The following is a 23,714-nucleotide window of genomic DNA, read 5'->3' as shown; positions in this document are numbered from 1 at the left end:
GAAACGGGGAGGAAAGGAGCGAGGCCTCTTCCCCTCATTCTCAACTGTTCCAGGAGGATCGTGGCGTCTCATTCCTCGCTTAATAGCACCCTTCTTTTTAAAGACTACAGCCATCCGTTTTAGATATTGATGTATGAGTGTGAGGTCTTGGAGTTCGTAGCATCCGGTTCAACGCCACCGCAGCATTATTTTGCGAAATCCAAATTTCGGTTCAGCATCCCTCTAATGAGCCCTTTGGCACTGACCACTACGGCATTAACCTTTTTTTTTTCTTATGCAATGCATAGTTTTTGCAGGAGCGATTTGGCCCGCGTTTCCAAAAACACCTGTATATATATTTTAGACATCCTGAGTACCACATGCCACTGTTCCTCTGCGACATACAAATAGTCTGCTACCGAGTTTATTACGTGTTAATGAAGGGTGCAAGCATTTTGAAAATGTTGCACTGATGTAATATAACTTGTCATGGCTATTGCCTTTTCTGGTTGGTCTGTGGAGTGTTTCGATGCTGTGGCTGGCACGTGGTAGTGGTCACGCTGATAATTAAGAGCAGCGTGTAAGGATACAAATCTCTCCCGTGAGACTGAGAGCATCTTTGTTTGTTTTTTTTGGGTTGTTACAGTTATCAAATTTGCAGTGGCAAAGTGTGCCTTTTGATTACCTGGCCTCCACAAAAGTTTCCGCCTCCAAGTGTACTCTGCATGTGATTAGGAGCTGAGTGATTTCAGCAGTAAGCTGAAATCACTCGGCTCTTACATCAATCACAAAACACCAAAAATTTACTGTAATCTGAAATGTGTGGTGTTCCGGCTCTCCACTTGTCTGAAGGGAGTGGACCGTTTTATGATGGGGGGGTGCATATGTGGAACTGCCAGTAAAATCAAATAAATAAAAGAAAAACAATAAAAACTTTTATTAAGCACATCTTAACCTGTTGGCAATCCTTCTCACACTCTCCCTTTTCCCGACACACAACTTGCCCTCATGTAATTCTAGTCCGTTCTAAATATATCGTCCTTTCACAACGGTGGCACTGGAAGATCCCACAAATTTTACCTGACAAACCATCTGTGAGCTGAAGTTTTAGTGTCGCATACCATAATTAAGCAGTTTTGAACTGAATATTTATGTGGGAGAAATTGTATCCCAGAAATGATAAGGGTGGATACTGGTACAGCAAGTGAGGTATGTTGTGAAAGTTGTTTTAAGGACTGAAGGTGACTGATTCAGGAAATGTTGCACTTGCATCACGTTGCCTTTCATTCACATCCCCATTCGAGGATGAGCGAGCCGTGATGGTTAACCTAATAGCTTTCTTGGCCGTGTAACTCGGAGCTTTTCAAATGCTTGGAGCTACACTTCAGCTCGACAAACCAAGACTTTGTCCTAGGTTTTCACCATTGGGATGAAGGGGTATGCCAGGTTGGGTTTGCTCTCCTGAACTTGTGCTTTTCTCTTGCTATTACCGTCCACTCCCAATGTTTGGATGACTGCGGTTGAACCGAGGTTCCAGTGAAATCCTCCAGAGTTTAACACCTCTAACTTGGGTGCTCCCCTGAAGTAGGATAGCCTCACTTGAGCACAGATGTATCACATGTCGCACAGTGAACAGCTTTCTAACTCGGACACCTCCGTACAGTCAAAACGCGCGCCGAGAGCGGACAGTTGGTAAGGTTTCACCCTACTATATTAAGCTGCGAGTGGCTGGAGGTCACCAGACAGTATAAATTGGCACGAAATGGTGATCCAGGTCAACATTTTGGGGCTAGTTGCATTGAATACACCAGTTGAAATATAAGTGTATCTTGTGTTACTGTGAGCTGAGTATCTGGTTGGATTTTCAACGTTTTGACTGCTGAAAGATAGGTGCCAAAATTCTTCCTAGGCTTTTGTGCATGTACTAGCCTAGTGTTAAGGTTTTTCCGAAGGGGAACTGTTTTACATGGGCCTCATTTTGAGGTGAATCTGTCTAGGGTTGGCGCTGTGTTGGTGTGTGCTGCATGCCTGCATCTTTTGTGGTTTCCTAAGATTCTTTCTCAAATGGTCTTTGTCTCTTCTCCGGTTCTGGCTGATTCCCTCGATTGGACTGTCGTAAAGTGCTTCCTCTCTTTTTCTTTGTTTGCTGTTGCCAGGTGGTTACGGACAATATCTGTGATCCTGTTCCTTAACAAGCAGGATTTGCTAGCGGAAAAAATCAAGGCTGGCAAGTCTAGGTTAGAAGAGTACTTTCCAGAATTTGCACACTACCAAACCCCTTCGGATGGTGAGTGCTTTTCTCCCTTCTCTGCTCTGTCATTAACTGTCCTTTCCCATTTATTTACCTTTTTGTTCTCTTGTCATTCGCACAGCTAGAAATTAGTGCATCTTCCCATTTATACCTTTTGTTAAACAGCACAACTATGGTAGCGGTATAGTTTTGACTTGTCAAGAGAATAGTGTGGGAGGCACATTTGCATTGCATTGAAAGCTCTTAATTTGGCTTTGTTTGACCTTGAGCCTGGCTGATGTGGCATGGAGGGGACATCCGTTCTTGCTCTTGAAAATATAATGTAATGTGTGCCCACCGACAGCCCTGAGATATATTATTTTTGATTTTAAATTTCCTGATCTGCAAATCTTCTGCCTATGCAACAATTCTTAATTTGCTTTTTCACTCTATAGAAAGGACACTCGTTAAACACATTTTATTGCAGCACTTGAAAGACTAAAAGCATGTTCTTTTGGTGCCGTACAATGGCCTGCAAATATTAAAAAAAAGATTTTAACCACTGTTTCAACTTCAGGAAAGGAAAGTAAATTTTAACAGGTGGCAAAAAAAGCTGCTCTTTTTTATATCAGGCCAAAGTGAATGTTTCTGTGAACATCAGACTTTTTCAGTAAAGGTGTGCCCTGAAGCTTTCTTATTTTATCTTTTTTTTGTTGTTGTTGATACACAGATAGATATAATTTCCCATTTTTGTGCAACTGTTTTGTTCAAGTTTTATATTTGCAACCATCAGAGGTATGTAGATGAATGCCCCAGGGCTGTAAGTTGGACAGGCAAGGATATGGCATTCAAATGTGCCAGATAAGCATAACTAGAGCCTTGTGCTGTTTCTGAAGTTGTCCCAATATATCCTGCAGAGGATGCCGCTAGTTTTAAACACTTCTACTCATTGAGCCATTTGAAAGCCTGCCTCTGAATGTCATGCTTAATTTCGTTTCTGCCACAATTTTAATTCCTGAAAACTTTCTGCTTGTGACATTTGGTGGCTGATTTTAGTTTTAAGCCCCAATTTCAGCCTTGTTTTCAGACTCCAAATAAGTCCAGCAAATACTTATAGATAACAGAGCCGTCCAACCTTAACCTGGCTGTCAACAAAGGACCTCTTGGCCCTGTTTTTAACTGCAGTTTAGGTACTTGCAAACTTTCACAAGATAGATAGTGAATATTCTATTTGATGGTGGTAATGGTGGGCAGTGTGAAGGTACAGTGCGCCTCAGACTTAGCGCCGCCACGGCATTTGCCGTTTCTGACAGTCCCTATGGCAGCCGATTGAACTATCTGAAGAATTTTTGCGTTCCCGATTTTTATCCCATCCTGAGAAGGCGTCCTGAACGTTTTGGTGACAAATTTAACAGTAAGTAGCCGACATGAGCTCAATGTTTGGGAACCCAGTGGCGGCGTTATGTTTGGGGTGCGCTGTACATACATGGCTCTAAAGTGCTCTGGATGTTATTCGGAAGTTAGACCATTGCTGACAGACTTGCTTGAAACAAACATTCTATATGAAGCTTTACAGTTGAATGGTTCTATGTCATCTGAAGGGTATGAAACATACCAAGTAACGAAGGTTCACCTCTTTTATTCTAAGCATACAAAAACTGAGTCAACAAGTGACTGTCCTTTTTTTTTTTTTCAACTCTAAGCTGCGCTGACATGCGCCATTAAAAGATTTGCACTGCAGTTGCAGTGTGTAGTTTCCAGTGTCTACCATCTGTAGATAACCTTCAAGTTAATCATATCTTGGTTCCTGCTGCTCTTTCTCTTTCTTTCTGCTAATTAGGTTTGGTAAACTGAGCTTGCAGACGAGAGGCATGCTTGTGGAGTGCTGCTACAATTCATTTTCTGTTTCTCTCGTGCTTGTTTCTGGTGTCTTTTTTGTGCATCAGTTCGGTTGAGCAATTTGAGCTGGGCATCACCAGCATAGTCACAACTGCAAGCCAACAACAATATAAGGCATGTTGGATCAAAACTATTGAAAACGCGGTGTCTGAAACGGTTGATGCAGTTGAGATGCTTTTAGGCAACAAATTGATTTTTTTTATTGTTCTTTGACCTAAATTTCAGCCCTAAAACCTTGCTGCTTAAAGGGTTAATGGTTTAACAAAGTCGGCATTTAAAGGTTTTGGTCAAATTGTGTAAAGTAAAAAAAAAGTAACATGTCTCATATTTCTGTTCTTAAATTCATACTTGTATAATGCAAAAAAAAAAAAAAAATGTTTACAAGCATGTTGCTACATAATTTACCAGGCATCCCCTCCTCAGGGCCATGACAGTTGAGACAGCTATTTATTGCTGCAGCAAGATGTGGCCACAAAGCAGGTGCCTGCCTCCCTTGCATCCTGCCAGTGGTGTTCTCAATGTCCTGTGTGTGTAGATGGTGGGGTGTGCGATAGTTGCAAAGTGGACATTGTATCCTGCAGTTTCCATCTGCAGTGACAGTGAGCGTGTTTTGTGGGGTAGCCGCTGTTGCTGAGCTGCTGTGCCCTCTCAGGCGTTGCTTTCTCTCTTTCTTCCCTTGCTCTGTCTCTGTGCCTTGCTTCGCCAAGAACCACGGTTAAATCCGTTTCAACCCGGAACTCCACACAGTGAGCAAAAATATGTATTCCCCTCTCTGTGGTGCCTGTCTGTGTTTGTGGCGTGTTCTGTTTGATTTGGCCATCACTGGGGTTACATCCTGCCCACTAGCCGGTCCAGTCACGGAGGTTTTTTTTTTTTTGTTTCTTGCTAACTTTCGTTCTGCCAGTTCGGACCAACTGTGGCTCGAGCATTGCTGTGCTAGGGCCAAGTATGGCATGTCTTTTTATACAATACATTGCTGAGCTTGTGTTTTGTCTCTTCCTTTGGAAAAGTGAACAATACGGCCAACTATTACTTATAGGGGCACTAATGTGCTTTTTGCGATCCTTGTTTTATGGTCATAACTCAATCTACGAGCTCTAAGCATCCTCAAAAAACTCAACATTACATTAATGCGTGGCCTATTTGCATATTAAAAAAGTGATCAAAGTTCCCGACACTTACCGTTGGCGCAGTACGACAGATGGCGCTACCGTACCTTGCTGAATATAGTCTGAGGACGGACGGTGCTTTTCAGCCACTCGCAAGCGACGGGTTTCTGTGTGGACAAGTGGGTCTGATCGTCTGCTCGTCCACGCGGGAACCCATTGCTCACAAGTAGCTGACAAGCGCCGTCCGTCTTCAGACCATATTCAGCAAAGTTCAGTAGTGCCATGAGTCGTTTTGTGCCAGCGGTAAGTGTTGGGATCTTTGATATTTTTTAATACGCAAATAGGCTGAGCATAATTGTAGTTTCGGGTTTTTTAGGATGCTTAGAGCTTGTAGATCAAGTGATAACAATAAAACAAGGATCTTAGGAAGCAGTTTAGTGTCCCTATAAGTATAACGCAAATGTGTAACATGAAATTTCTTTGCTGTACACCAGTTCATGTTGCTCGGCTAAATTTAGAGATGAACGCACCCCACCAGTTTTAGCAGACGGTGATCACGTGACATGACGTCAGCAAAACTGGATCACATGACGTCATTAGTGAGACAGTGATCAGGCGGCGTCATCAGCATGACGTGGTCACATGACAACAGCCATGTGATCGCATCAGATGACGTCACTGACGCCACAACGTGACACTATGATGTCCCTTGACTCCAGCCACATGACCATGTCACATGTCGTCAAGTCGCATAACGTCACAATGTCACGTTGGGGCGTCAGTGGCGTCGCAGGTGACACCACGCTGTGACACTGTGAAGTCACAGCGTCAAATGACATAACGGCATCATGACATGGTGCCGTGACGTAACGTGACCAGGCGACCCATAGTGGTACAAACCATGTGACACAATAATAGCACAATACCACAATATGTACAGTGGAGTGATTGCTGTGGCATTTGCGTCAAACCGCACCCAAGTGCTTACCCTGCTGCATTCTGCTACATTTTACCAAATTGTGAGGAATTTGTGCCAACAAGGCACCACAACTTAATTTCCCTTTAAGAATACTAAAAAATATAATAGCTCAAGCCTCACTACCTGGCCGGACTGTTACGATACGCTTAAGCAAGTTTTCTGAACTTTTAATTATTGCTTCAAATAATGTACTATTTGATTACATTTCATATCGATGACTTACAGTATACTCGGAAGTTTCGAAATCATTCTCATGTTCGTGGTGTGCTCTGGCAGGTTAGTTAGTTTTGTTGAGTGCGCTTCTCACCGTTCATTTAACGAACTGCAGAGAAACGACAACCACGGAGTAAGCATCACAATTTTGCGTGTCTTGCTTTGCCGCAGCCTACCAGTGTGCTAAGGGGAAAGCACTCTTTCAGAGCGAGACAACAATTTCCGAGTGCAACTTCGGCTTGTAGATATGATAGACTGCGATAGCCTGGCAGTACCTTTCTCCATATCGAGATTTAGCAAGGATACTTCGGTATTGCAAGAAGATTTATATGCACTCTTCTGTAAGTTTATTTTTATGCCACTTTTGTTTAACTGTCACTTTATACTTTATACTTTATAACTGTCACATATAAAATATATACTTCACAATTATAAATACATTGGCAGGAGTATTTTTTATGCTACTTTTGTTTAGCTGTTCTTGCGGAGGAGGCGCCATGTAACCGAGCTTTCGGTTTCCCGTCAAAAGATCCCGAGGTGGTCCAAATTAATCCTCAGTCCTCCGCTGGGGCGTGCCAGGTGCCCGTCATTGGTTTGGCGCGTGAAACCCCCAAATTTGACTTTTTTTTTTTTTTTTTAGCTGTTACTGTTATATTGGTGTGAGTAAATTATAAATACATTAGCAGGAGCAGTGCGTGAAATCTTGGTAAGAACCTTCACAATTTTGGTGGGATTGTTTTTAAGGAGGCATATAATTGTTCACATGCTAATTTTTGTTAGGAAGTTCTACAAATTAAATGTAATTGACTTTCACAATCAGATGACAAGTGCTTTGTTCTTTTATCTGAATTATAAATTGCAGTTTAATTAAAACCTCTGGAACTTGAAGGAAAGGAAGTTCTACATATAAAATGTAATTGACGTTCACAGTCAGATGACAAGTGCTTTGTTCTTTTATCTGGATTATAAATTGCAGTTTGATTAAAACCTCTGGAACTTGAAACATTAGTTTAGGTGCTAAAAATTGTTGTATTCCAACGTTATTTCAGTGGGATTTAGTACATAAAATAACCATTTGCAGCATTTTGGGCTGTCCTTCATCAGCCATCTTGTTAGCGTGGCTGGTGCTTCTCCACGCAGCTAAACACTAGTTCTGTGAGGGAATCACTCCTGCTGTGCAATCAATAACAAAGGGTTGCACGTAAGTGAGAAGGCAGAGTGGACATTGCCTTTTAGTTGAACAGGTTGACATATTAATCTGAACATTGTATTTGCAGTGGTATGAATGAAAAGGGAAGTGTGCACTTATGCTCCAAAACTTTTTTGCTGCTCCAAAATTGACATTTGGCTGCTCCAAGAGCTGCACCAAAATGACTCTGACCAATCATGTCACTCTATGTACGATGCTCATCCTATGTATTGTACATATGACGAGCTCACAAATGCTCGTAAATAAACGCCCCACAGAGCTCAAAACAAGCTGCACATCGTCTCTCCCGACTTAATTCGTAAGATTAAGATACATTAATTTTCAATTAAGGAATGTCTAAATCATTCTCTTCAAAGCAGCTGCAGAATGCTCTGCTTCTACTTTCAGTTTCGTGAGCATCTATGAATTATTAACCCTTTGACGATAGAGTCTTTTTTCCAAAAAGATGTTTTCCTGGGTTCGGGTTTCGTTTCCAAAGTAATTGTATGAAGAAAGGGTCAATGTGCAGGTTTTTTTAAAAATGATCTAGCGGGAGGGAGCATCAAGTGGAATTATTTAAAGGAAAGGTGTCACCTTTTTTTTTGTTCGGGCTTTGTTTTTGCACGTCCAATTCAACGTCATTTTGGCGCTTTCAGATTTTGAACCAGAGGTGCTTTATAGAGCTTCTTCGTTGGATAGTAAGCGCTTATCCTCTAAATAAAATTCTGAGAAGCATTAAAAGTCTGGATCGGAAGAGCCAGCACTCCAGCTGCCACTACCGCCAGACCAGCCAGCATGCGAAGTGACCGTCTCGCACGTTTCACGTGCGTGGAGCGTCTAATTTCAAAACTATAAATAACCCCAGCAAAGTGAAACATGGTGCAAATATAACGTTTACAGTAATATTTGCAATTTTAGTTCTATTTCAAAACCAAATTGAAGCCTAGATTTCAGACATACGCGTCGTTTAACCTTGCTATTACCCCGTAACTGTTTGATGCACTTAAACAAGCCGGAAGTCGACCAGAGGGCTGCATTTTTCAGGAGTTTTTTTTGGTAGGCTAGACGAAACTCGTACCATTACACATCCTCATCATGCTTAACATTTCTTATCGGAATATGTGCAGACTCCATACAAAGTCTGAAGAATTTATGATCAATGTTTTGCAGAGTGAGCCCGAAACCATATGTTTAACTGAAACATGAACCATATGTTTAACTGAAACATGCATGAACGATAGTCTTGTGAATAGTGAATATTTTCCGGAAACCTACAATGTGCTTGGGTAGAGCTGCAGACAAAGGATGGTTTTAATTTGCTGTTTGGAAATTATTACTTCCTCCTCTGTATGATCATGCATCTTTCATAAACCATTTCAATAAGATTCAAAACTAAATTGACTTTACTAAGTTTAGTGTGCAGATATCGGATGATTTTAATATTCCGGATATTTTAGTTACTGGTGTTAATTCAGAAACAGCAAGGAAGGCCTCCTTTTGAGGTGACTTCATTAACGTCAACGGCCTTCATCAGTTAAATAATTTAAAAAATGAGGCAGAGAACATACTTGATTTTTTTTTTTTGTCAAGCTCATCTGCGTACTATGTCACACCGGGCTTCTCAGCCCTTGGTGAGCATTGACGAGTTTCACCCGCCATTTACTGTCTCTTGTCGATTGCCTGCACATAATACTACAAGACGGTCGTCTTCTGTCTTCAATTTCATGATTATCCAAGTTTGTACAGGTACCTTGTAAGTTATGACTGGACAAATGTGTTGTATGAATCGTGCGTGTAGTCAGCCGTTGAAATCTTGACTTCTGTTATTCGTCGAGCGCTAAAACTATATATTATGAAAAAAGTGACTCACTCATCAAAATATTCTTCTTGGTTTTCTTCTGAATTGAAGTTCTATTTAAAAAAAAAAACAATGATTTCATAAACATAGTAAGAAGTCGAGACTATATGTTTTCTATGAAAAATTTGCTATCTGTCGTGCCTTGGTTAAGAAGCTGTATGAGCGGAACAAAAGTGTTTTTATTCCGAATATGTTGAACGCAGTCTGACGCGTGACTCCAAAGCTTTCTGGAAGTTAGCAAAACAGCATGAACGGGAAAAGAATAGCAGAATCACCTTGCTTGACAATTCTGTTTACTATTCAAGTCAAAAGGTTGCGGACATTTTCGCCAGTCATTTTCTTCCATGCTTTTTTCTGCATTCACCATCGATACAACATGATGACTCGGTTATTGAAAACCACTTTTTTTGCGACTGGACTTTCACTGAGTTTAATAAGAGTAGCATATTAGTTCTTGCGATTCAACGGGAATTTGTTGACCTGGAAGAGAAATATAAATGCTATGCTCACTTTTACACTGACGGTGCCAAGACTTCATCTTTTGTCGGTTGTGCAGTGCGCTCTGGTCATTTGTAAGAGTAAAACATTTTGATGAATTTGCAGGTATATTTACTGCTGAAATCTATGCTGCTTCTTTTGCACTGGATTATATTCTGAAAACTAAAACTAGATGTGCCATATTATTTGTGGACTCTCAAAGTGCCATTACTGCAATATGCTCTCGAAAAGCCTCTAAGAATATGCTTGTGAAACAAGTGCGAAGTAAACTTAACAGAGCTTTACGTAACGGTCAGAATACAAAATTCTGCTGGGTTCCAAGTCATATGGTAATAAAAAGTAATCAGGAGGCAGACAGGCTCGCTACATCCTCAGGTAACTGCTCACAATATCAAGCTAGCTTATCCTATCAGGATATGAAACCGTTAAGTCGTCACTCTTTCGTTTATGGCAGTCAGAGTGAGCCATGGAGTGTAATAACAAGCTCCATGTTACCAAGCCAGTCCTTGGGTCCTGGGAGAGCTCTTCACTTGAAGGGGCACTGACTCCCCCCAAAGTGTTTTTTGTATTTTTTGCCAGGCAATTAATTATGGTGTCAGAAGACTACCCAGTCAATATTTTGCTACAGCATCACATATACTTTTAATAAAGTAAAAAAACTCAACTGCTCGAAACCGAAGCCGAAACTAAACTGGGGAGGAATAAGAAATATAGAGCAGGAGAATGTTACTGGAAGTCACGTGGCTGTGCAACTTTTTTTGCCTATATTTAGTACTGAGTGTATCCTTTTGATGGTCTCAGGACTTTGATTATCTTTGGTGGTTGTGTCTAAACCATAGGGAACGGCGCGTGACCACGGAGAAGAGAGTGAGCGCAACTCAAACCGGCCAGTTCTTGATTGGCAATTTTCAGGTAGAAAGAAAACAAATTTCGAGCCGCAAATCGTGTTGTGGATAGTTGGGCTCTCGAATGTCATGTACAAATAAAATCCTTAGCGAGCATAAATACCCTGTCAGTGTCCCTTTAAGAATTGCTTTCCCGAAGTTGTATTGTGCCGGCTTCAAATTGGTCACTCTTTCCTTATACACAGATATCTCCTTTGTGGGGAGGATCCACCAGTTTTTGAGCACTGCAGAGACCATCTTACTATTCTCCATATTTTGTGGCTCTGCCCAGGATTTGACACTGAATTACGTGCTCATTTTCCAGAGTTTTTTAAATACTGTATTCAATGTCATCCCGCCCTTTTGCTGGGAAAGCACCCTCTCGTCCCTCTTGATCGAGTTTTGGCATTTATTACTAGCCTTATGCAGCAGATCTAGTCCTAGCTACTTTCAAGATTTTGTAATGACGTGACCATTCGAGCTTCACCAGTTAATTTAGTCTGGTGCAGTATGGCCTCCGTTGCTGTTGCACCATAAAACCTCCAAAAACACACATTGAAAACCACAATAGCCTTCCTTTTCGCGACACAATTGATGACGAAAGGTTGCTAGCGATTAGGAGCCTCAAACCTTGGCAGTCTTTGGGTGCTGACTCTCTGCCGTGTTTTATTATCAAAGGTTGCGGAGACATTCTGGCTCCTATCTTAATTTAACTTATCTATTAAGTATGGTATTTTTCCGCAGCAATGGAAAAAAGCGATTACAGTGGCCAATATTTAAGGCAGGCGACGCTTGCCTGGTCAATACCTACCGACCCGTTTCCCTTTTGTATGCTTTGTCAAAGGGTTTTGAAATTGTTGTGCATGGGCGACCTTCTTTTTATTTCCGCCAAAAGATAAATCATGATCAGCATGGATTCTTTCAGGGGAGATCAGTCGAAACTAACCTCTGCACATTCGCACATTCTTCAATTATTCGTTCCCGGTGGTTTTTGACCAAGGGCAACTGGATACCATCTACTTCGATATATCCAAGGCTTTTGGCACTGTAAATCATGTTCCATTATTGTCGAAGCTTCAGTTGTATGGTCTATGTCCACAATATCTTGCCTGGTTTAAGTCACACCTTTCTTTGTGCAAGAATTTGGTTCAGATTTTGAATATCTGATCTCATCATTTTACCTCAACGTCAGGAGTGCCACAGGGTTCAAACCTGGGGCCACCCCTTTTTTTAGTCTTTATAAATGATACTGTTTTCTCTGTTAAATATGCTAAGATGTTATTGTTTGCTGATGACGTCAAACTATATTCATCAGTTGGCGACATTGGGGCCTGTTTATTATTGCAACAAGATATCGATTGCATGTCAAGGTGGTGCTCATCTAATAATTTGTTTTTGAACCCACAAGAGATGAAAATTATTAGGTTTTTAATACACAACAGTTATAAAGCGTGTTTCTACCATGCGTGGCCTTGGCGTTTTTGTTGATAGCCGTCTCACATTTAAAGAACATGTCACTTCGATAGTGGGTACTTCCCTACGTAAACTGGGGCTGATTCCATGAATGACGCACAAATTTTTGAGCTTTACATGTTTGATCTATTTATTTTGTTCCTTGGTTCTCTCAAAACTTTAATTCAGCTCTGTAGCATGGAACTGTTTGTCTTCTAATCAGAGCAACGAAATTGAGTGAGTTCAGAAGCGCTGGGTGCAAACAGTTATGATAGATACGTTTATTGTCTTTGTTAAGTATGAATCGCTTCTAAACAATTTTGGCTTAGCAGAGCTATCTAAACGACGTACCATTCGTGATGTGATCTTTTTACATAATTTCTGGTCAGATTGATAGCATATCACTTTTGTCATCTGTGAACTTTCACATACCAGTGCGAAGTAGTAGTGATCTTACCATTTTATCCGAATGCCCCATATCATGTTTCACCCATATCTAGATTTACGCACTTCTATAATGAACTTAATGATGCTGATCTGGACATAAATGCACACAGTTTTTATCAATGCTGAAAAGACTGGTCTTTTATATACTATATATTTTGTTTGTTTTTAGTGTAGGACTTTGTTTCACGTTTATCATAGTAAATACTACTGTACAGACCTCTGATGTTTCTGTATCTTGTTCGTTCATTTGGCTGTGTTTATTTATGTGAAGCTCATTTTTGTTCATAGTGTACCAATAAGATGGCCTTTATGGCTGTTTTTGAACACTACCGGAAACTAAAGTATTACTATTATATTGTTATTATAGTTTGCCAAAGTCACAACAAACAGAAACACCTTCCGCAGTGCACGAGGGTTCGCGTTTAGGCAGGCACTCTCAAATGCATAATCACCGCCATACAATGTGGCAACGATCATCAAAGAGTTAATTATGTCGCAAGTGTAAAGAGGACGGGCAGGTTTCAAAGCTCCAGTCGTCTTGATATGCAGGCTATTCTCTTCATTTTTTAAAAGGAATAGGGAGCTGGCTCCCTGCCGGTATTTTTTATTCCACTTTCACTCATGTTGTGACAAAATCTATTGGCTGGGGCTTGATTACTAAATAATTGTACTGATTTAAATGGTACAATTTGCTTGTGAGTCTCTCTTCATTAAGCTTTTGTGGTGTAAGGTCATCATTTCTTGGCAGAAAGGAGGAAAGTGGTTCTTCTTTTTGGTTGTGAATCAGCCTTTTGAGTGCACTCCCTATTTTTCCGGTCAAAAATGCTCTCCGTATTTTGTAATTTCCAGAGTTCTTCCTGATAGCAGTGGTTGATTTTGTCAGCTCCACAAGCGTGTCAACGCATGCGTCTCTTTTGCACTGCGTCACTGTGACCTCTCTAGCTCTTGACATAGACAGCAGTCAATTGTTCAAAGGCCAAAGCGAATCACTCCAAATTTCCTGTAGTTTAATATAATCAATATAGTACCCTCACTAACTGGAGCATTTGTTGAGCGCAAAGCCATGTACTCCCTCCGCTTGTGCGCAGTGGGGCTCTCTTAGAAAGCTGTTTGCTCATGCTCATAGCCGCTGGTCCAGTAAATTAAATAAAGCAAGGCACCCGTGTTGCCCGGGATTCTGCAAAATCATGATCTTGCGAAACTCTTCTTGTTATTCTGTCACATTTGTGTCTCCCAGGGGCAGTTCTGCTAAATTTAGGAAAATGCATGGTTTTGTGCATGCCACTTTTCTCTGAATGCTAAATGTAAGGTGTACTAGATTTGGCTGTATTGGATTAAGTCGTTAATTGTCACTTTTCGTTCGTACCCTGACATCTGCCATGCTCAGCAATGTTATCCTAAAGGAATCATTTCTTAATTTTAAGTGTCCTTTTTTAATAAATTATTTTCAGTCGTCGGTGAAATTCCCTGTACATTTTCTTTATAGCAATTAACAACGGAGTATTGATCGTAAATGTGAGGGGTGTTTTGAGAAAGAAACCACCTTTGCATACCTGCAGGAATTTTATATTCTCGTCGGAAAAGTTGCTTCGATTATATCTGCAATCTTTCACTCCTAAAAGATTTACTGTACTTTCTGTTTTTTTTTTTTTTTCCCCGATTTCTTTTGTAGTATTTTTACGATTTGCTTTTTGAAATGGCTTTAAGAAGTTAGTGTTGAAAGATAAATTGTGAAGAAGCCAAAGCTTTAAGAGGACACAGAGCCTAAAAAGGCGGAGATAAAGAGATGTGATTAAAATTTAGTGCTTGATAAGAGTTAAATACAGATAACTACGATATTTCCAGATAAATTGTTGAAAATATTTTTTCTGATGTTTTAAATACAAAAGAAGGTGTGAGTATGATAGGACTCTTAACTTCTTTGGTAGAAGGTTATTTTTTTAACTCTCAGTTTATTTACACCGTCTAAGATATCATGTTCCAAGCTGTTAATTTTCTTATGGTAGGTTATGAAGCGAATTCTTGCGATTCGGCTATTTTGTGCCGCAACATACTGAATATTGACATGCCCTATGTTGCCACACCCTCCGTATTTCCTGTGCCTTCACTGCCATCAAGTGACGGTGCTTCGCTATCACTCACCACATAGTCAACGGTAGTAATACATAGCAGGTGTATTCCTCATTTTTCGGGACGCTGAAGTGTCACCGGCTTACTAGATTTAAGACTTCGGTCACGAGGGGGCCTTGCACGTTTCGTGTCAACCAGGTAGATAAGCAGGGATTTAGTTGAAACGACTCCTAAAGCCAGCCACCGCTTCTTCTTGCCAGTTGTCTTCAGGAAATGCTTGTTTACTGCTTTACAAAATTCCAAAAGGAGTCAACTTGGAACTAATAAGAGACCAGCACTCACAGAACGCTTTGGAACCAACAGAATACATGGACTCGATTTCACTGAAATATTTACTACATACGCGAGAGGTTCTAGGATTTCGCTTTCCTATTTGCCACGGTAGATGGTGTAGTGGAATAAAGCGCTGGATATTCTATTTTCATTACCCTATTTTCAGCGACTGTGTGTCTTCTCTCTTCTGTCCCATCTGTTTGCGCTGTATGTTTTATTCATTATCCAGCTTTTTTTTTTTTACGGGGATAGAGAACAGCACACAGGCACACCACTATCCGAGCGCTTTGACACCTCAGCACCAAAAGTGTTTGTCAGCACGACCACGCGTGCCACGTTTTCAGGCTTTGTTAAATTGTCCTACAAATATCACTTCACAACAATAAACACAACGTGTGAAACAGGCTTTGCCGCGCGTTATGAAACAGTGCATGAAACGAGCTGACGAGCCGAGGGAGCCAAGATCTGCGCATTCTGTCCCAGTCTGTCCTACCTGTGACGTCACAAATGATGATGGTGATAGCTAGAGAAGCGCCCCCCGCAGTTTGCGCACGCCGCCAATAGGGGACAACTGCCGGCAATTTTTTTTCCGGGTTGTGCCAGCTGCCGGCAGAATATCCACTTCCTAACAACATCGACTTGTGGATGTCCTGGTATAGGCAGCTTCCTATCGTGGAGCTCGAAGTATAATAGATTTAACATTGTAATGTTCAGGCAGACGAGGGAGAACTCCTCGTTGATTGTAATGCAGCCGGTCAACTGTAAATCTGAATGTTTGCTGCCAATTTTTCTGCCACAAAGGCACGCCTCAGGCTCAAAGTCGGGCAGCACCACGCATGGGCCTCATTATCACCTAGTAAAGAAATTATACGCATGCATATTCAATCCGAAGTACGCACTTCGTGCTTAACGTTTGTGCGTTTTTCAAGCTTTTACCGATTCGTGTTCGCAAGACAAGCGATGTCTTCAGCCACAAAAACAGACGACAACTCGGCGACGCCTTCGTGCAAATTGGCTTGGTGGTTTGACGTGTCGTACGGAACGAATCCTAATTGTTTTGATTGGTCCAAAATTTCTCTTTCGAAGGAAGACTGATTTGCCAGTACTGCAAACGACCGTTCTGAAGTAGAGGTCCCACGCCCGTAGTCCACCGCCATCTCCATCCAGCCCACGATACGCAATTCGACGCCATGTTGAGAATTATGCAGTGAACACATAGAATGCTTCCTGTTCTCTGCGCAACTTTTTTTTTTAAATCAACATATTTGCTGCTCTTTAGAAGCCACAAGAACTGGGTTTCTAACTTTTTCTATTTTTAATATTGAGTGTATGCCTTCAATGACCCTCGACTTTGATTAAACTTGTTGGTTGTGTCTGAACCTTAAAAAAACTGCCCGTGACCACAGAGAAAAGGGAGCGCGACTCAAACCGGCCAATTCTTGATCGGCGGTTTTCGGGCGGAAAGAAACTGAATTTCGAGCCGCAAAATTCTGTTCTGGGTAGTTGGGCTCTCAAATGTCATGTACAACTAAAAACCTTGACGAGCATAAATACCCTCTCAGTGTCCTTTTAAATTCTGTTGCCACCTAGTGAATACAAATTAAACTAAATATGTTTGCCATTGCTTTTGATAGGTTGTGGCACCTGTATCATTACTGTGCTTATAACACACACTCTGCATCAGAAGAAACTGTAGTGCGCCTTGGGGCCCAAAGCTGGACGCTTGGCGAAAATGACTGCGAGAAATTTGGCGGCCGCGATTGGCCAACGCAACACTTGACCTTGGCGCCGGCCAATCAGAGCCGCCGAATTTCTCGCCGACTTTTCCACCAAGTATCCAGATTAGGGCCCTTGGACGAGGTCTCCATTTCAATGTCAAAATAGCAATGCTTCTAAAGATGCGCTCCCCAGTTGAAGGGTTGAGTCCTCGTTTCTTTTCAGTCGCAGCATTAGGTCCAATATGGCATTAAGCTTCAGATCAGACTTCTCTGCAGCTTCAAAGCTTTATTCATCACAACTTGCAGTGTTCTTTGCATTTGACAAAATTTATCTGTGAAACGTGTTGTACGCTTACTTTTGTATTCCAGTCTGTCTGTCTGTCTGTCTGTGTGTGTGTATGCGTGCACGTGTGGGCGTGCGTGCGTGTGTGCGTGCATGCATGCATGCATGCATGCATGCATGCGTGCATGCGCTTTAATGATACAAAAGCCTGCTTGTTTGGGTCTCTTACCTGTCAACCTTTCTTTGCAGCCGTCATAGAGACAGGAGAAGATCCCGAAGTCATTCGAGCAAAGTACTTCATCCGAGACGAATTCCTGGTTAGTGAGTTTCTCAATGCTGTCTCTTGATATCTCTTAATATATTTTATTAATTTAATTATCTTAATTTAACAAAATAAAACAGTCCTGCAGGCACCCTTCCTGCTGTTGTCTAGGAATGGTTTTCCATGGCATATGTTCAAACTTCCATCGTGGAAATAATGAAGTTGCATGGCTAAACAATTGCATGACTCGCATAGCCTTTTAATTCTTTGGCGACAATGAGCCTTTTAGGTCTCCAATCTCAATGTCTTCAATGTACAGCTCTCTGCTAAGGCTCTTGAGTGGCCGAAATGTTGGAAGATGTCTCGCTAACTCTGAGTGTGCCCTTGTGTCCTTGTGTGGCTGGCACGAAGGTGTTTGAAGGAGCTTAGCTGTGGACGGGTCTGTGTGCAGCGCATCAGCACAGCCAGTGGCGATGGCAAGCACTACTGCTACCCACACTTCACCTGTGCCGTGGACACGGAGAACATCCGCCGCGTATTCAACGACTGCCGAGACATCATCCAGAGGATGCACCTCCGCCAGTACGAGCTCTTGTGATGTGCACTTGCTCCCCTTTTCTTCTCTCCCTGTTATTTTTGCCTTCTTTCCCTCGGACCTTTCCCTCTAGTCTCTGTTTCTCTGCTCATCCAGATGGCCCCCCACCCGAGCCCATTTTCCTGTGTTGCGTGTCTGTGTGTGTGTGACTGAGTGACTGAGCGAGCGAGTGTTGAGCAGCTGTGGTGCAGCCTTCTGTTTGGTTTGGCCCCTCGTGAGCTTTTGCCCTTAAACTCGGACATTGCTGCTGCCCCCTTCTCCACTGCCCCTCGTTGGCCAGGGGGCCCCCTGTGTGTGCACTGCCATGGCAACACAGTCACATGTTACTGCTCCTTTCCTCTTCTGACTTTCCCCTTTTCTGTCTGCTACCAGAGTATGCCAGGACTGGCAGCCAGGAGTGCACTTTGGTTTGTTTTACGTTTGCTCTCTCTTTTTGGGAGAGACAGTTTATCACTGCCTGCGTTTACCTGGTGGCCGCCCCATCACTGGCCGAGTCTTTGACGAGGCGTGCTTGTGGGACTTCCCCGTGGTGAGGTGCCAGGCCTTGCGGGGAAGCTGGCAGCATAGCTCGAGGACTGAAACTGTGCGGGGCAACTGTTGCAAAATTCCTGTCACAAGCGTCTGCCATGTGGGCAAATTCCGCGGCCGGAACGCTTATCCAGCAGTGTGTTGGCTTCTTGAAACATGGCCGGCAAACAGTGTATAAACTTGTCTTGCTTCAGGCTTTTTTTTTTGTTTTTGTTTTTGCTGGTAAATTGTTTTGAGAGGCATTTTAAAGCACTTCCCTTTTTTCTTGGGAGCATCTTTTGAGTGGCATCAGGGGATGGGCACCACCAAGTGTGGGGGTCAAGGGGGCAAACCAATTTCCTGTCTTTGGTTTTATTTTTGTTTGTTTTGTTGTAAGTAGGCATCTCTGGTGTGCTGGTTGTGTGTGTTTGCAATTTTAGTGCTCTTTTTAAATTATTGAGGCGTTAGAGTTGTCAGTGGCCATTGCTCTTAGAAGTAAAATGTTGTGCAGCCAGCCTGGTGGAGGGTAGAGGAAGGGGCAGGAACTTTCTGTGAACCTTGGCTAGACTCCAGTGGCAGGCTGGGGTGGAGGGCTTCCCAGACACCGGGACGCTCGCAGACGTCCCAACTGCGCTGCTTTGTGGCTGCCAGCTTCTTGGTTTCAGCTTTTTTTTTTTTTTTTTTAATGGCTCTAAGTCTGCGGTACTGTTGCTGGTGCAGGTTCAAGAACCTGATGGCTTCCATTTGCAACTGTTACTGCTCGTTTTATGTTCTTCAAAGTCTGGCACACATTTTAATCTGGAATGGTACCCTTTGCGCATTGTGCCATATTACTGGGCTTTAATCTACAACATGTAACGGCACAATGGTGGTAATGCTTTAGTCATGGCCTCAATTCGGGATTAAATCGCCAACCGACCTGGACCAGGTTCCTTGGGGTCACACTTTGTTTGTGTCAGCTTCTGTTCGCATGTGCTTCTATGCCCAAAGTAGTGGAACAGATCCCTTGTCAGAGTCCTGCAAAGTTGCGCTTTCGTCTGCCCATGTGCATGCAACTCTTAAATTGCTCCATTGTTAGACCAAAATATACAATATACATACATCTGATTGCTGTAACACAGTGTGTTCCCATCTCGGAGATTTAGCAACCTTAAACTTCCTATGCATCTTCACTGACTGATCGGAGCAAAAAGTCTCTTTGTAGATGGATAATGTTTTTTTGTTGTTTTTTTTTTTTCACAAGAACACTGTGTTACAGAAGTTGTTATTGACATTGATGTACTGCTCATTATCGTCATCCTTTTGGAAGCTCGGCCAGTTTGGAAGTGGTATTTGTGAAGTTTCATCGCACGATAGAAGCGGTAGTGATACCCGGTAGGGATTAACGTGTTGCTGCTTGTCTGAAATTAAAGAAAATTGTCCTGCTCAACTTAGTACACAGCTGGCAATAGATCTGCACTTTTGACTCGTTGATTCTTTGAAGAAGTGACACTCTAGGCATTGAAGAGCCGTGCCGGCTCACACGAGCCTACTGGATTTTCCGGGAGGCCCTGGGCTAGACCGAAACCCCGAGGATTTGGTCCTTTGTGCTCCTCTGGCCGATTGCTCGGGGCACCTCGGGTATGAGCAGCTAAACTGCCTACACGGTTGCTGGAAAGACGTGCCAGTGCCACGTGGCTGGGGGCAGTGCTTCTGCCGGTCTAGCTGCACCTGTCACAACAGTGCTCCTTCCTCTCCCTCCAGTGGTGTGTTGGTGCAACAGTGTAAATAGTATCATGGTGGCTTGCAGATGTAGTGGAGAAGGGAAGCCCATGGAGGACCTCTTGGGAGTGACTGGCGAATCTGGGGGCACCTTTGTAGTACAGCTGGGGGGGACGCGCCCCCAGGGTTTGATTTACATGCTCTGTAGTGGAACCTGTCCCCGCAGTTGGTCACCCATGGTTTTTGTACTTCTCAGATATGAAGAAAAACATTTATCTGGGGTTCTGCTCTTTTGGCCGAATTTTGACAAGCCCCTGCCCCTCTTTTTGTGGTTTTCTCCTGTGTGCAATGTGACCCTCATTCTCAATCATTGCATTTATGATTGAGCGCGATGCAAACAGTGACAAAGTGCCCCGAAGTGAATAACATTTTTTGTTCTGCTTTTTTTATTAACGGCGCACAAACTCCGGGAGGTAGACAGTGCTGTGTGTTGTTGCCGGCTTCATCTTGGTTCGTTGGGGACTCTCAGTCGGCCATGGCGTGCAACCAGGCTGAGGCAAAATCGCTGTCCGTCCCTGGACTTGCTGAGTGTGTTGTGCCGTGTTTTCCTAGCTTCCCGTATTTTTTTTTTTTTTTATTAGCAAGACTGCGCGCATGTGAATGTGTGTGTGCAGGAGATCATGGGTGGCGCTTGATGGTTATGATTTTCTTTGACCCTGCTCCCATATTTCTCTTTCCTTGGCTTTTTTTTTTTTTAATTTAATCCCATAATTTGTACAGATCCAGAGGAATTTCAGAAAATGCAAAAAAAAATGTTGAAAAGTTACAAAAAAAAGCAAGTGTTGTTCCGTACCCAAGTAGGCTCAACTGTTGGATCTTTCCTTTTTTTCTTTTGTATTCTAAAGAAAGGCATTGTGTTTGTTGTGTAACTTCTGCGCACTTGTCTGTTTTTACTTGGCGATAAACCTGAACACAAAAGATGAATTTGAGTTGTTTTTTTCTGAACATGAGCTGCATACATTTGTAGTCATTTTGGCATTTAAACTGCCTTGTGCATGGAATCAAAAGCAGCCCAGCAGATTCAGTGGTTTGTCTGGGGTGTTTTACAATTGATGTGAGTTTGTACACGGGGTAATAGCAGAGTGTGCGACACTGCGTGCCTCAAGATTGATCGCAAATGCTGTGACAATGTTGGCAACTGTCGGTAGGGAAAGAAAAAGTGCAAAACCTCACACTTCTTTTTTTCTTGCGAATAGTAGTGACATAGACAAGTGAATCTGTATGTGCAAATTAAGCAGTATGTCTACTTTCTCCTTCATACTGTTTGCAGTCAAAAACAGTGTGTATGTTCGTAATACTTCATTTTGATAGTAAGTATAAGTTGTTGGAGTAATTTGTACAATCGTGCTAGTTGTGAAGGGGCACTGGAGGCAGCTTTGTGCGAAGCTGTGGGCATCGTCGGAGGCAAGCCGCAAGGAGCCACATGCCGAGTGGCCCAGTCCCGTTCCATTACTTTACTGCAGTCTACCTCCATGGTGCCTCTAGTTGTGTGCAACTGCATTCTTGCATTTCCTTTTGTATCTGGCACGATTGTACGTACCAGTCATTTTAAAATGTTATAGGGAAGGTGTAAGGAGGACAGTCTGTCCTTTTGTCCATTTTATGTTCTTGCCTACAACATTGAATCGTTACCGACATGCTCTTCAACTCTTAGTCATTTTTGTTGTATGGTGTTTTACCTTTGCTTTTGTTCCAGGTCAATAACGCACAGGTCCAGATTCCAAAATTTTGTTCTCTACAACCTATGCCAAAATCATCACAACACTGTATCGTCCCAACTCCTTGCCTATGTTAACTACCGGCAACTTTGAGGGCCTCGATTCTGTTTAAAGCTGGAGTTTTGTGTTTCTTTGTGTACCTTGGGCAAGTGCATGTTGTTATGCAGGATGGAAGAAGTATTTCACACAGTTTTCCTTATTAAAAAGAAATGACATTTAATAAAGCATAGACTTCGTTTTTATAGCTTGATCTATGCTCAGCTTGTGCCGAATCTCAAGTCAAAAGTTTACATTGGTGTAATAAAACAGTATTTTGAAAATTGTTATGAAAGGATGCAAACTAGAGCAAGTAATTACCGTTCATGTATCAAAAAATTGACTAGTGGTTTGTGTGTGACAAGTAGAATAAGTGCACTATGATAATCAGGGAAAGATCAAGTAGAACAGTTTGATCGTTACACCAGGATGCATTGTGCCCTCTGAATGGATAGAACTATTTCCATCCCATCTGGACAACTTTCGTTGCTTTTCATTATAAAATTCCTTTGGATTGCATGGAGCTCGCATAAGGGTAAGTGTTCAAACACCTTATTACGTAGGGTCCTGCACGCGGAGACTGTTCAGGTAGGTAACGTACTTCGGTGTAGTGGCGTAGCCGCCAGGAATTGTTTTCGGGAGGGAGGGAGGGAGGGAAGGGGAGAGGAGGAGGAGGAGGGGGGGAGGGGGGGGGTTCAAAATACCTTTATGGTGGAATGGATTTTGGGGGCAGGCCGAAGCCCCCTCCCACTGGCTATGCCACTGCCAACGTATGACAGTGCACGGAAGCTTCAAGTTCCGCGGCGATAGCGACACTCGCATTTGCTCGTGCTTTTTGTCAGCATTTCTAGGACTAACCGGCAGGATCGCGACATCCGACAGCATAACACTCCGACTTCTGTGACGTCATTTGTTGACACTTTGGAACCACTTGATGTATGGGTATGGTGCCTGGATCACGTCCCCGACTTTTGTCAAACCAGATTTTTTGGTCGAACTTACGGGGTTCGACTGGGTCGAACCGGTTCGACGAACTTTCGAACTTTTCACCAGATTCCACCGGTTCGACTTTGTGGACAGTGGGGCCAGACCTTGATACAAGCATGACTAGTTTGGAGAATTTTTTTTTTTTATGCAAAGGGTTATTTAATTTTGTGAACAGCTGCAATTAAAAGAGACTAATTCTAATCACTGAAGAAGTTAACTTAATTTTTAGTACTTTATTGGCTGAAATAGCCAATCAGCGCTGCACTTTAATTCATTTCTTAGCCATCACAATCCAATCCGAAGCCAACTCGCTAGCCTGTCGCGCATGCGCACACGAGTCGAACCTCAATACAAGGTTCGTCGAACTTTTCACTAAAAGTTCGAAAAAGTCGAACTCGAACCGCGGCCGGTTCGCGACACCCCTAGTCCTAGTCCGACCACACATCAAAAGTGGTCCAATGTAGCAACAAATGACGTCACAAAAGCCGTAGTGTCATGCTGTTGCCTGTCGCGATCATGGCGGTCGGCCGTAGATATGCTGGCGAAAAGCACGAGCGAACGCAAGTGTCGCTGTCGTCACGGCGTCCCAGGCGTCCCAACTTCCGGCTTCTCTTCCGTGGACTGTCACAGTGGAGAGCGACTTGCAGCAGAACAAGCGTCTGCTATGTGTACCACAACGGTTGGGACGCCGCCAGGGTCGCGACCGG

General features: G+C 42.8%; 1 protein-coding gene across 4 annotated transcripts in view; it reads left to right on the top strand.

The window, feature by feature from the left end:
* LOC115316093 (guanine nucleotide-binding protein G(s) subunit alpha) overlaps positions 1 to 22,226 on the top strand; it is a 50,032-nt gene extending 27,806 nt beyond the window's left edge. Inside the window, exons 9-12 of one of the 4 annotated variants that reach the window (XM_040206692.2) lie at positions 2,136 to 2,266; positions 4,816 to 4,854; positions 17,391 to 17,458; positions 17,855 to 22,226. In XM_040206692.2, the coding sequence (XP_040062626.1) occupies positions 2,136 to 2,266; positions 4,816 to 4,854; positions 17,391 to 17,458; positions 17,855 to 18,001 (385 nt within the window). In that variant the 3' untranslated portion in view covers positions 18,002 to 22,226. Of the gene's footprint in view, positions 1 to 2,135; positions 2,267 to 4,815; positions 4,855 to 17,390; positions 17,489 to 17,854 lie in introns of those variants that run through there. The other 3 variants (XM_040206695.2, XM_040206694.2, XM_042287486.1) reach the window with 3 other exon arrangements.
* The last annotated feature ends 1,488 nt before the right edge of the window (positions 22,227 to 23,714 follow it).

This window comes from Ixodes scapularis, unplaced genomic scaffold, assembly GCF_016920785.2.
Source record: "Ixodes scapularis isolate PalLabHiFi unplaced genomic scaffold, ASM1692078v2 PGA_scaffold9__187_contigs__length_104089568, whole genome shotgun sequence".
Taxonomy (NCBI): Eukaryota; Metazoa; Arthropoda; class Arachnida; order Ixodida; family Ixodidae; genus Ixodes; species Ixodes scapularis.
This window is presented reverse-complemented; position numbering and strand designations above follow the sequence as displayed.